General features: G+C 41.4%; 1 protein-coding gene across 1 annotated transcript; it reads left to right on the forward strand.

Annotated features, from left to right (window-relative positions):
* Positions 1-447: 447 nt before the first annotated feature.
* LOC311145199 (eukaryotic translation initiation factor 4E-binding protein 2-like) lies at positions 448-11971 on the forward strand. Its single transcript, XM_084181413.1, has 3 exons — positions 448-878; positions 10922-11116; positions 11412-11971. Exons 1-3 carry the CDS (start codon positions 743-745, stop codon positions 11441-11443), a joined length of 363 nt encoding a protein of 120 aa, XP_084037539.1. The 5' UTR covers positions 448-742; the 3' UTR covers positions 11444-11971.
* The last annotated feature ends 2301 nt before the right edge of the window (positions 11972-14272 follow it).

Here is a 14272-nt window from a genome sequence, read left to right on the forward strand (position 1 = left end):
TTGAATGTATGTGGACAATATTAATACATTTCACCAGATGGCAGTAGGCCTATAGCTTATTTTTTTCAATGGCTCTGAAGTTTTCACAGTGGGGGTATTGTTTCACAGTAGGATCTGGTAGGGAGCATATCTGGCAATGAGAAATCGGTTGTATTATCATGAAAGTTTTATCATTAAAGTCCTGGAGCATTATGTCAGTAATAGCTCAGGATATTGAATGGGTCAGCTTTACTCAAAAGCCATGCATTGCATCCATCATCATATTAGTATTAAGTTTCTAGCATGTTCAAGATCACAGACACACTGATTAACAGTATCATATTATTACACTGAATTGATTGATGCCTAAATCAGTTTGGCTCACTCGCTATTTTCCAATTTGGACATTTGGCGATTTACTGTATATAAGAAGCAACACCATCCAACAGTGGGGGGCGATATAATACCAATGAGTGAGTGCTGAGGGTGAGCGTGGAAGAACGTGTGCTAAGGTCCTTTAATAAAGAACCTGGCCTGTTCTATAGGTTTGCGTGTGGGAATGTGTGACTAGTTAACGTTATTTGTACTTATGACAAAAAAATATATATATTTTATGAAAAAGCAGCTAGTTTGCTATTGAACCAAAGCAAAGAACTGAGGAAACCACAACAGACAGCACGTTGTTTGCGTTGTTGTTTTTCATGTCCAGGATCTTTAAATTGTCTCATTTGTAGATATTAGAAAACGGCCCTGTGTTTTGAAAATGTCTTCGGGTTGTCAGAAAAACATTACTAGCAAGTCCATTCCGACCAGACGGGTGACTATAAACGACGCCGCGCACATGCCCCACGACTACTCCACAACTCCCGGAGGAACTCTGTTCAGCATAACTCCTGGAGGTAACGTTAGCTATAGTAGCTAGCTAGCCTTTATATAACTATATAGATGTGTGTTATATGCCATATGTAACTCAAGGGGAAATTATTAGATTGGCAGCCTGATTATTATGCGCTCGAGCTATGCAGGTGCCCAGAACACAACCTCGATGCGTTGTCAAATCTCTATACAAAGGACACATGGCTAGCAGTCACATTTCTTTAGCAAAATGTTTGTGGTGCAGTATTGTACACTGACAAACGCTTTAACTTCAGCTGCTATATGCTCATGCCTCATTGCATTGCATCCTCAGTGACTTGTTTTGATTTTGTTTCTGCTGGCGTGCCATTGTTTGCGTCAGCTTGTTAACTATAGCTAACTCGCGTTAGCGTAACTTTTCGTACACCACCACGATGATCAACATGTACGAGCTGGTGTGACTTGATATCAGTAAGAGTATTTCTTCAATCAGCTGTCTCAGCTAATAGCTGGAAGTAATGGTAACTTATAGACAACTACTACATAGCTATGAGAGCTCGTCACTTGGCTTAATTATTTAACTGCACAAAACAGCTTGTTAGCTAACTAGCTAGTTTAGTAGTAGTTACAGCCAATGCCTGTAAATTACAGCAGGGTTTCCCAAACTCTGTACTCCGGGTGCACGGTTTGGTTTTTGCCCTAGCACCTATACAGCTGATTCAAATAACCAACTCATCATCAAGCTTTGATTATTTGAAACCCTGGTTTACAGCATGGCAACAACAGATTAAGTGACATGCACAGGCAATAGCACACTATTGCAAATGAACAATGTGATTACGCAATGGAAATTACAAGTTTTCCCTATTTTTAGTGAAGTTAAATGAAAACAGACAGGGCAGGGATATGGGTATGATTACCAATAAGTATTACCTCTAATTAGACCTAATTGACAACATGGACTGTTGTCAGCTTTTTCCTCGATCGGAGTTTAGGTGTGCACTATATAAATTCAATTCATCTTCTGTTTTATGACAGGCGTCTAACATGCATTCTAGGATTTTAGGCTTTTATTAGGATCCCCATTAACTGTTGCAAAAGCCACAGCAATTCTTCCTAGGGACCACCCATACGTAAAAATGTATGTACACATGACTGTAAGTCGCTTTGGATAAAAGCGTCTGCTAAACGGCATATTATTATTATTATTATAACATAAAGCATGACAATACAGAACAATAATAGACAAGAACAGAGCTACATACGTTTAAAAATAGATCCTGTGCTGACCGAACACTGCATACATAACTTATACATACCAGTTAACATTTACATACAAGTGTAATGAAGTCAGATAGGGGAGAGGAGTTGCTTTTTGTTTTTTTTAAACCAGGTTTGGTGTTCACTTGGGCTATCTGAGATGGAAGGGAGTTCCATGCAATCATGGCTCTAAAACGTATTTTACCTGAATTTGTTCTGGACCTGGGGGCTGTGAAAAGACCCCTGGTGGCATGTCTGGTGGGGTAAGTGCAAACAATTTGGAATTTCCAACACATTCATGTTTCTAATAAAAACAAGAAGCGATGCAGTCAGTCTCTCCTCAACTTTTAGCCAAAAGAGGCTGGAATGCATAGTATTGCTATTATTTTTATTTTATTTCACCTTTATTTAACCAGGTAAGCCAGTTGAGAACAAGTTCTCATTTACAACTGCGACCTTTCTTAGGTCGTTCTTTGCAGCACCTGACCATATGACTGGGCAATAATAAAGATAAGATAGAACTAGAGCCTGCAGGACTTGCTTTGTAGAGTGTGATGTAAAAAAAAAAGCTGAGCATCTCTTTATCACGGACAGATCTCTCCCCATCTTTACAACCATTGACTTGTAATTGAACCATTATGCTTTGACCAAGACAGTTTACAATCTAAGGTAACACCAAGTAGTTTAGTCTACTCAACTTGCTCAACAGCCACATTATTCATTATCAGATTCAGCTGAGGTCTAAATTTAGGAAATGCTTTGCACCAAATACAATGCTTTTAATTTTAGAGATGTTCAGGACTAGGTTATTACTGCTCACCCATTCTAAAACTGACTGCAACTCTTTGTTTAGGGTTGCAGTGATTTCATTAGCCGTGTTTGCTGACACGTATAATGTTGAATCATCCGCATACATGGACACACAGGCTTTACTTAAGGCTAGCGGTAGGTCATTAGTAAAACTAGAAAACAGTAAAGGCCCAAGAGAGCTGCCCTGCAACACACCACACTTCAACTTTCTTTCTTACTTGTTATATTCCTAGGATGCATTATATGCACATTGCACATGCATGTGTGGTTACATCTGTGCAACAACTGACATGAGTCCTTTCATATCGTGTGAAGCAGGTATAGCAAGCAGGTAGAGACTAGAGTGCATTGCAAAGTAAACATACCTGACATTATCTGACATTTTAAAGTATCTGAGATTTTAAGCAGTCCCAGAGAACATATTTGTTGCATGATTCATGCATGGCTTGCATGCCATTGTGAATTGAATTATGAATATGTAGGCTAGGACACTGTTGCCTGTCGTGATTTTTTAAAAAGCGTTTCCACATGGAAAAGTCTAAACAGAATCCTTGTGACATACCAACTCTGATGTAACCCTATTGAAATTGACATTTTAAAACAGCTATGGTTTAGGGTAGGGTCGTTCCAAGGATTCTGGAAAGCACTAACTGTTTCCACACAAGGCCTTTCACTTCCTCCCTCTTCACTTGGTCACAGCTGAAGTGTTGTTGGCGGCGTTCAACACGTTAACGCACTAGCAGGACGTGCCAGGTCATGTTGCAGTTCCTTATCTTTCAGTAGCAGCCGGATTGCATGAACCATGAACCCTCTGTCATGAGACACCATTAACAAATGAGACGCATGTAGAGCTTTTCCTAGAACTTTCAATGCATTTATCATTTTAAATGCATTGAATGATATGTAAAATATGCAATAACAAGCAAGATATGATGGATAACATTTATTTCCTACTCATTTCCTGAATTATAGTGATATTTGTTTCTTGACATGTGGTGATGTTGAAAATGTATAGTTTTGACAATATCGCAATATTATTTTTGCGCTAGTTGGCTGTACCTGCACCAAAACTCCAGTATTTTTCCTTCTAAGCTTGTTATCCATTTTCTTTTTAAATAGGGAGCCAATTAGTTTTCAGCACTTTTATTTCCATGATTGATAAACCCTTTTCTCATGGCTCTGTCTTGTCCCTCTGCAGCATACATATGGTAAGCAATATGTTTGGAACATCGAATCGCAATAAAATCACAGTATCGAATCGCATTACATATAGAATTGTGAGAATCACAATACATATTTATTTATTTATTTTGTTTTACTTTTATTTAGACTGGGATCACCATTGAGACCAGGGTCTCATTCTCAAGGGAGCCCTTTGAACATGAACTTTAATGCAGGGAAACTTAAATCAGTTTTACCTAATTTCTACCAGCATGTTAAATATGCAACCAGATGGAAAAAAAACCTCTACACCACCTTTACTCCACACACAGAGACACGTACAAAGCTCTCCCTCACACTCCATTTAGCAAATCGGACCATAATTCTATCCTCCTGATTCCTGCTTACAAGCAAAAACTAAAGCAGGAAGCACTAGTGACTCGGGCAATAGAAAAATGGTCAGATGAAGCAGATGCTAAGCTACAGGACTGTTTTGCTAGCACAGACTGGAATATGTTCCGGGATTCTTCCGATGGCATTGAGGAGTACACCACATCAGTCACTGGCTTCATCAATAAGTGCATCCATGACGTCGTCCCTACAGTGATTGTACGTTCATACCAGAAGCCATGGATTACAGGCAACATCCGCACTGAGCTAAAGGGTAGAGCTGCCGCTTTCAAGGAGTGGGACTAACCCGGAAGCTTATAAGAAATCCTGCTATGCCCTCCAACGAACCATCAAACAGGCAAAGCGTCAATACAGGACTAAGATCGAAACGTACTACACCGGCTCCGACGCTCGTCGGATGTGGCAGGGCTTACAAACTATTACAGACTACAAAGGGAAGCACAGCGACACGAGCCTACCAGACAAGCTAAATTACTTCTATGCTCGCTTCGAGGCAAGTAACACTGAAACATGCATGAGAGCATCAGCTGTTCCAGATGACTGTGTGATCACGCTCTCCGTAGCCGATGTAAGACCTTTAAACAGGTAAACAGTCAAGGCCGCAGGGCCAGACGGATTACCAGGACGTGTACTCCGTGCAAGCACTGACCAAGTGTCTTCACTGACATTTTCAACCTCTCCCTGTCTGAGTCTGTAATACCAACATGTTTCAAGCAGACCACCATAATCCCTGTGCCCAATAACAGTAACGTAACCTGCCTAAATGACTACCGACCCGTAGCACTGACGTCTGTAGCCATGAAGTGCTTTGAAAGGCTGGTCATGGCTCACATCAACACCATTATCCCAGAAACCCTAGACCCACCCAATTTGCATACCGCCCCAACAGATCCACAGATGATGCAATCTCTATTGCGCTCCACACTGCCCTTTCACACCTGGACAAAAGGAACACCTATGTGAGAATGCTATTCATTGACTACAGCTCAGCGTTCAACACCATAGTGCCCTCAAAGCTCATCACTAAGCTAAGGACCCTGGGACTAAACACCTCCCTCTGCAACTGGATCCTGGACTTCCTGACGGGCCGCCCCCAGGTGGTAACTGTAGGTAACAACACATCTGCCACAAAACATCTGATCCTCAACACGGAGGCCCCTCAGGTGTGCGTGCTCAGTCCCCTCCTCTACTCCCTGTTCACTCATGACTGCATGGCCAGGCACGACTCCAACACCATTACGTTTGCCGATGACACAACAGTGGTAGGCCTGATCACCGACAATGACGAGACAGCCTATAGGGAGGAGGTCAGAGGCCTGGCCGTGCGGTGCCAGGATAACAATCTCTCCCTTAACGTGATCAAGACAAAGGAGAGATTGTGGACTACAAGAAAAAGAAGAGGACTGAGCACGCCACCATTCTCATCGACGGGGCTGTAGAGTAGGTTGAGAGCTTCAAGTTCCTTGGTGTCCACATCACCAACAAACTAACATGGTCCAAGCACGACAAAACCTATTCCCCCTAAGGAGACTGAAAAGATTTGGCATGGGTCCTCAGATCCTCAAAAGGTTCTACAGGTGCACCACCTGACTGGTTGCATCACCGCCTGGTATGGCAACTGCTCGGCCTCCGACTGCAAGGCGCTACAGAGGGTGGTGCGTACGGCCCAGTACATCACTGGGGCCAAGCTTCCTGCCATCCAGGACCTCTATACCATGTGGTGTCAGAGGAAGGCCCTGAAAATTGTCAAAGACTCCAGCCACCCTAGTCATAGACTGTTCTCTCTGCTACCACACGGCAAGCGGACCCAGAGCGCAAAGTCTAGGTCCAAGAGGCTTCTAAACAGCTTCTTCTACCCCCAAGCCATAAGACTCCTGAACATCTAATCAAATGGCTACCCAGACTATTTGCATTGCCCCCCCCCCCCCCCTTACGCTGCTGCTACTCTGATTTATTATCACATTTTCATAACTCTACCTACATGTACATATTACCTCAATTACCTCGACTAACCGGTGCCCCCGCACATTGACTCGGTACCGGTACCCCCTGTATATAGCCTCGCTATTGTTATTTTTACTGCTGCTCTTTAATTATTTGTTACTTTTATTTCATATTGTTTTATATTGTATTTTTTTGTATTCTTTCTTAACTGCATTGTTGGTTAAGGGCTTTTAAGTAAGCATTTCACTGTAAGGTATTCGGCGCATGTGACGATTTGATGAACACAATTCAATACAACAATGCAAAATAACATCAATACAATAAATACAAGATTACTCAAAACAAACACAACTATCACATATTATCTCCCTCAAAATTGATCTAAACTATCCAATGGAGACCAGCGAGTCAAATCCCCAGCTCAGTGGAGACCCGTGGGACCTCCAGAACCAGCCAATCCAGAGAGCGGGTCTGAAAATTGCTGGATCTCCGATTTAATACGTGAGCTGAGGTAATGGGGATTCTGAAGAACTGTTTTAAATACAAAAAGTAGCCAATGCTGAGCCCTTCTGGTAGTCAGACTCCCAGCCAACAGAACTATACAAAATGCAGTGATATGTACGAATATTGTCCACAGTGATAAAACGCAGTGCTGAGTGATAGACTGAGTCTAAGGGTTTTAAAACAGAGGCTGCCGCATGCATGTAGACTATATCACCATAATCAAGTACTGGGAGAAGCGTTGCTTGAACCATCTTCCTCATACTTTCCAAAGTGAGGCAGGATTTATTACTAGAAAAGAAACCAATCTTATTTCTAAGCTTTTTTGTCAGTTTTTAATAATATAATAATATGCCATTTAGCAGACGCTTTTATCCAAAGCGACTTAGTCGTGTGTATACATTTTTACGTATGGGTGGTCCCGGGGATCGAACCCACTACCCTGGCGTTACATGCGCCATGCTCTACCAATTGAGCTACAGAGGATGTGTGTTTTAAGAGAGTTTATCTTCAATCCAAATACCCAAGTACTTATAATGTGGAACTTGCTCAATTTGGGCTTCCTTTAATGTGCAAATACGCAGGTCTTCAGGGTCAATATTACGAGACCTAGAGAACAACATACATTGGGTTTTATTAGCATTTAGCAATAGTTTAAGATCAGTAAGCGATTTTTGAATTGAGTCAAAACCATGTTGAAGGTCATGAATGGCCTGCTGTACTAAGGGGGCACAGGAGTAAATAACTGTATGATCCGCGTAGAGATCGATGTTACAGGTTTTAACAGATAGACCCAATATTATTTATATAAATAGTGAAGAGAACAGGGCACACCTTTTGTAATATTGAGGAAACTGCATTTGATACCGTCAGTAAGCACACATTGTGACCTGTCCGTTAGATAGTTATTGAACCAATTGCAAGATGCCTATTTCAGACAACCTTTGAACAAGTAAGAAATTGTCAACTGTGTCAAAAGCCTTCGACAGGTCAATAAATAAGGCAGCGCAAGGATTTTTATGGTCTAAACAATATAGAACATCAAAGACAAGTGTAGCCGCTGAAACAGTGCTATATCCAGGTCTAAAACCAGATTGGTGCTCATTAAGAATAGAATGAGAAGTTAAAACAGTTCTAAGCTGAGAGTTGGCCAGGGACTCTAAAACTTTGTCAAGGCAAGTTAGCTTGGAAATTGGACGATAGGTATCCAATTCAGAAGGATCTCCGCCTTTTGTGTAGGGGGAGGACTTGTGCCGTTTTCCAGATCTTACGGATAACCCCAGAAATAATTGTCAAGTTAAAACTATAGGTTCATGATTTTGCAATAAGTGGGGCAGAAAGCTGTAGCAAAAAGGGATCAAGTGTGTCAGCCTCAGTGGATTGTTTTACAACGCTCTTCAATAAGACACTTAGTACATCATAGACATCAAATGGTTGAAATGAAAATTAGGAATCGGCACCTAAGTATCGTGATAATATCTCATCCTGAAGTCCCTTGCAATTCCCACCCCTAATTCCCTATAGTGCACTACTTTTGACCAGGGCCTGTATATAGGGAATAGGGTGCCATTTGATAGGGAATAGGGTGCCATTTGGGATGCACTCACAGTCCAGTTTCCCTCTCTAATATTAATCCAAGGTTAACAGGAGGGGTAATGCACGGAGGGCTGCCACGGGTTACTCCTCTGCCATTTTGCTGAGGTTTGTCCTTTTGGGCCACTTATCAGTAGCCTGTGGGAAATTCTGTCACAGAAAGCAGCTGACCGATATATGTAGGCTAGCTTGCCTTGAACCACCCATTGGTGAGCAGATATCAGTGACTGATTGTACCCTGTGGATAGAACAGCACAGAGGACAGTACAAGCAGAACCGTTTTGCACATACACTACCAGTCAAAAGTTTGGACACACCTACTCATTCAAGGGTTTTTCTTTATAAAAAATGTTTTACATTGTAGAATAATAGTGAAGACATCAAAACTATGAAATAACACATATGGAATCATGTAGTAACCAAAAAAGTGTTAAACAAATCAAAATATATTGTATATTTGAGATTCTTCAAATAGCCACCCTTTGCCTTGATGACAGCTTTGCACACTCTTGGCATTCTCTCAACCAGCTTCATGAGGTAGTCACCTGGAATGCATTTCAATTAACAGGTGTGCTGCCTTAAAAGTTAATTTGTGGAATTGATGTCCTACTTAATGCGTTTGAGCCAATCAGTTGTTGTAGGGGGGAGGGGGGTATACAGAAGATGGCCCTATTTGGTAAAATACCAAGTCCGTATCATGGCAAGAACAGCTCAAATAAGCTAAGAGAAATGACAGTCCATGATTACTTTAAGACATGAAGGTCAGTCAATACGGAAAATGTCAAGAACTTTGAAAGTTTCTTCAAGTGCAGTCGCAAAAACTATCAAGCGCTATGATGAAACTGGCTCTCATTAGGACCACCACAGGAACGGAAGACCCAGAGTTACCTCTGCTGCAGAGGATAAGTTCATTAGTTACCAGCCTTAGAAATTGCAGCCCAAATAAATGCTTCACAGAGTTCAAGTAACAGACACATCTCAACATCAACTGTTAAGAGGGGACTGCGTGAATCAGGCATTCATGGTCGAATTGCTGCAAAGAAACCACTACTAAAGGACACCAATAAGAAGAAGAGACCTACTTGGGCCAAGGAACACGAGTAATGGACATTAGACCGGTGGAAATGTGTCCTTTGGTCTGGAGTCCAAATTTGAGATTTTTGGTTCCAACCACCGTGTCTTTGACGATCTCCGCATGTGAAGTTCCCACCGTAAAGCATGGAGGAGGAGGTGTGATGGTGTGGGGGTGCTTTGCTGGTGACACTGTCTGTGTGATTTATTTAGAATTCAAGGCACACTTAACCAGCATGGCTACCACAGCATTCTGCAGCAAAACGCCATCCCATCTGGTTTGGGCTTAGTGGGACTATCATTTGTTTTTCAACAGGACAATGACCCAACACACCTTTCAGGCAGTTTAAGGGCTATTTGACCAAGAAGGAGAGTGATGGAGTGCTGCATCGGATGACCTGGCCTCCACAATCCACCAACTTCAACCCAATTGAGATGGTTTGGGATGAGTCGGACGGCAGAGTGAAGGAAAAGCAGCCAACAAGTGCTCAGAATATGTGGGAACTCCTTCAAGATTGTTGAAAAGCATTCCAGGTGAAGCTGGTTTAGAGAATGCCAAGACTGTGCAAAGCTGTCAAGGCAAAGGGTGGATATTTGAATATAAAATATATTTTGATTTAACACTTTGTTTTGGTTACTACATGATTCCATAAGTGTAATTTCATAGTTTTGATGTCTTCATTATTATTCTACAATGTAACAAATAGTTTAAAAAATAAAGAGAAACCCTTGAATGAGTAGGTGTCCAAACTTTTGACTGGTACTGTATATATATTAGTTTTATGTTTTTTTTATTCAGTCATACGCATGCATAGCAAATAATTGAGGCGGTATGTTGATTTATGCACTTGGAGGTTATTTTGTAATGAACAGTACTTTACAAATGTATTATTATTATTAATGTAGGGCTTTCACTTCACACACGTTCTCTGTTCCAAAATATCAAATCAAATTATTTGTCACATACACATATGTAGCAGATGTTATTGTGGGTGTAGCGAAATGCTTGTGTTCCTAGCTCCAGCAGTGCAGTAGTATCTAACAATTCACAACAATACACACAAATCTAAAAGTAAAATAATGGAATTAAGAAATATATAAATATTAGGACGAGCAATGTCGGCGTGGCAATGACTAAAATACAGTAGAATAGATACCTGGTGTGAAAAGTGTGAAAGAGTATGTGACGAGTGAGGTTTAACTGCAGGCTTTCAACCAAATAGGACTGCGGAACAGGATGAGTGCTATGGAGGGATTGTGCTCCTGTTTGATCCGTAACATTTGCATCACTATTTATTGAACATTTCTACCCTGACCCTCCTCTCTTTCACCTTAGGTACAAGAATCATCTACGACCGGAAGTTCCTGCTGGAGTGCCGCACTTCCCCGCTGGCCAGGGCTCCCCCGTACTCTCTCCCTGACATTCCAGGGGTCACCAGCCCACCCTCAAAACACATCAGCAATGTAAAGGCCCATAACGGAGAACCACTGAACAACAACAATATCGCTGCACCTGCTGACAACAGCGCTGGTAAGAACATGATCCAGTCAGGCAGGCCAACTATTTACTCGTATCTCAGATATTACTGTGCCAACAAAAAAAAATATTCCCGAAAACAGTCATAGGAAATAAATTCGTTTTATGGAAGATATGTTATTTAATGAGATAAAATGTTCAGATTTACTGGAACCTCGATGGAGTTTGGGTAATTTTCAGGTTTCAATATTTGCCCCTTATGTAAGTATTGCCTGTCAGACTCTTCAAATAGGCCATTATATAGGGTGAGTAGGAAATAAATAAATTAACACATGTTATGTTTGTGAAGGGGATGATGCACAGTTTGAAATGGACATCTAACTGGTGGTGGAATGAGCATTCGAGAGGAATGTGAAGCAACTTCACTTACTACCATGATGCTAAAGAAGAGGGTCAAGGGGACGCCCAGCCAATCCCCTATCCAGACTCGCTACAATATTGTCACCCTCTGTGTTTACAGATGTGTCCATTAGTTGCTGTGTGTTAATCAAAGGTAGTTCAGGAGTGTGAATGAATGTTACTCTCTTGAATCACCTCTGGTGCCTTTCTCTTGTGGACCCAGCAGCAACACTGAAAAAGACTGCCCCAGAGGAGTGGTGTGGAGGTAAAGATTCAATACAATTGTTTTCATTCTTTAAAATTATTTTGTCACTCAAATCACCCTAATCATGGGCTACTCACCCTTCACCTCTTCAAATACTGCCTTCAAAATACTTTTAATTTTTACAGATAGTGTCATACAAAGGAATGTAAAACATGTTTTTGTCGCATTTGTTTAAATTTTGAGACAGAAAAATAATACATTTCCACATGGTATGTAAGAAGAAGAAATAAAGCAAAGAAAACATATCTTTGGTAGTAGACTTGTTTCCTAAAAAGTAACCAGTGTGAATAGAATGTGTATTCCAGAATCAGAGGATAGCTTCTGTCAAACCCTCGGGCACTCTCGGTAATCTGGCAAGTGTCATTAGTCTCATGGTAAATGGGTTGACTGACTGCAATACATGTTCCCCTCAGGGAAACGCCATTGTATCTGACAGAAAAAAACAAATGACCCACAAATGGTTATTCCACTGGTAATATAATGTAACAGTAAAAGAAAGACGATATCGATTCGCTATCTATTTAGAAAAGCGAAGTCATCATAAAACACAGACCTACTTTTCTTGAGTTCACATAGGGCTTGGGTGACTTAGTTACTATGAGTTCAAAATTACAATTCCAGCTTTTCCTGAAACATTTAATTTTAAATGTACATGAAGCCATTTGCTAATTTTACCTCTAGTCGATGTTATCTTTTGCTTTAACTCAAAACGCACTACAATGGTTGAACTTGATGTCGCTGTTCACATCCATCAGAGGCTATCGGCACCGCGGCTACACTTCCACTGGCACGCTCCCGTTCTTCTATGAAGCAAAGCGGGAAATGTCCTGCGTTTGTAGTGTGGCAGGAGTTACATCTGTGGAATTCAGGAAGTTCCCTCCTGCAACTGATAACATTCCAGAACCAACAGCCTGGAAAGCGGTAATCAATACACACCAAAACGTCCTTCCTCTCATCCAAAAGCGACATGCACGTTATAAGCAGTAGGCCTATATGGCTGCGTTTAGAGGGGCAGCGCAGTTCTGATCTTTTTTTCACTGATTGGTCTTTTGAAAAAGGTCTAATGTAAAAATATCTGATGTGATTGATCAAAAGACCAATTTAGTGGAAAAAATATCTGAATTGGGCTACCTGTCTAAACGCAGCCTATGATGCATATTGGCTGCAAATGGAAGAACTTGAACAACAAGACCTATGATTTTTAAAAAAGTAGGTTCCAGTCTTTTTTTAAACATCCATTAAATGCTTTAGAGGTGGTACTTTCATGACTTTGTTATTTAGAGTATTCAATTAAATGGGTGCTTACATCTTCAGATAAATCCCAATGTAAATTGGGACATTTAGCCTTTAAGCGACTGTGATATTACCTGGCTGTGAGATGCTGTCAAACTAGTTATCTAGCAGTAAATCGGGTATTGGGTCCAGTCAGAACAAAACAAGAATGACACACCAGAGGGCCATGCAGACATTTCCCAAATTGTAAAGTCTAGCACTTCATTCTGCCTAGCCACTGTAGGGGTGTCAACCAGATGCCCTGCCAAGCAGGAACCAAGGTCTGTTCCTCTGTCAGAATTCAATAATGCACAACATCCTATGCACTGTCACTCAATCTTTTTTTTTCTGTGGAAATCTGCACCAATAAAAGTAAGGGTGCTATCCATAGGCCATTGTGAAACAACATTTAGGATACATAAACATTTAATTAATGGACATAAATTGGCTGAAATCCCAGTGTAGAATCAATATTAGCCCACCAGACTATCTGAGCAATGGGCTGACCATGAGGGTTCTGTGGGTGTGGTGGAGAACAGAAGGGGGTTGTTCATGAGGGTTTAGTGAGTGTGATAATTGACACGTGCTAGAGAAGCTGTGACACCTGGATCCTTGTCACTATCCTGAAGCTGCAGCACTAACGGGAAACCCACTGGGCCAGTTCCCCATGCCCTGCCCTGGTGTCTGAACAAACACTCAAGGGTCCAACCCCAGGTCCCATAATGACCACTGCCATAGTAGGACCCAATGACCATGACAGACTTTTGTCACCCAACAGATCAGCCTGTTTAAATGGCTTTACTATTAATCAGCATGTATTGTCACGGAGGCAACAGTAATTATTCATCTGTGCTGGACACTGAGCTTTAGTTAGTTGTTAGTTAATACTGCTTTGATGATAGCCTTGAATTCAGATTTGACCTCTTGACTGTCTGTGATCACTGTTTTTAGGCTGTACTTGCATAAATTACATTAACAGCTTAGTTTTGGAACTCAACCAGCCTCTTAATTGGTGCACAGGTTTAAAAAAATGTGTGAGGGCAGTGTCCTTCCTTTTGCTAAGAGAGAGACTTAGGATAGGTGAAATTTCAGGACAGGGGAGTGTGAAGGTGTGGAAGAACACTTTGCACTTTATCCCTCCTGGCCGTGCACACAGTAGCTTCACTAACGCCACTCTGTTCTTGTTAGGGGGTCTATATGCCCCATTCCTGTCACTCTTGCTTCCTGGCACCCCCAAAATAAACAACCGATTTTTCTTTCCACCATTCACCACC

Source organism: Coregonus lavaretus (genome assembly GCF_964263955.1).
Source record: "Coregonus lavaretus genome assembly, chromosome: 17".
Lineage (NCBI taxonomy): Eukaryota > Metazoa > Chordata > Actinopteri > Salmoniformes > Salmonidae > Coregonus > Coregonus lavaretus.

Bases quoted from the DNA above. Each gene is read 5' to 3' on its own strand.
- LOC311145199 (XM_084181413.1), top strand. From the start codon at position 743: ATGTCTTCGGGTTGTCAGAAAAACATTACTAGCAAGTCCATTCCGACC. The intron at 879-10,921 runs GTAACGTTAGCT...CTTTCACCTTAG, and splicing joins GTTCAGCATAACTCCTGGAG to GTACAAGAATCATCTACGAC. The intron at 11,117-11,411 runs GTAAGAACATGA...ATGTTTGTGAAG, and splicing joins ACCTGCTGACAACAGCGCTG to GGGATGATGCACAGTTTGAA.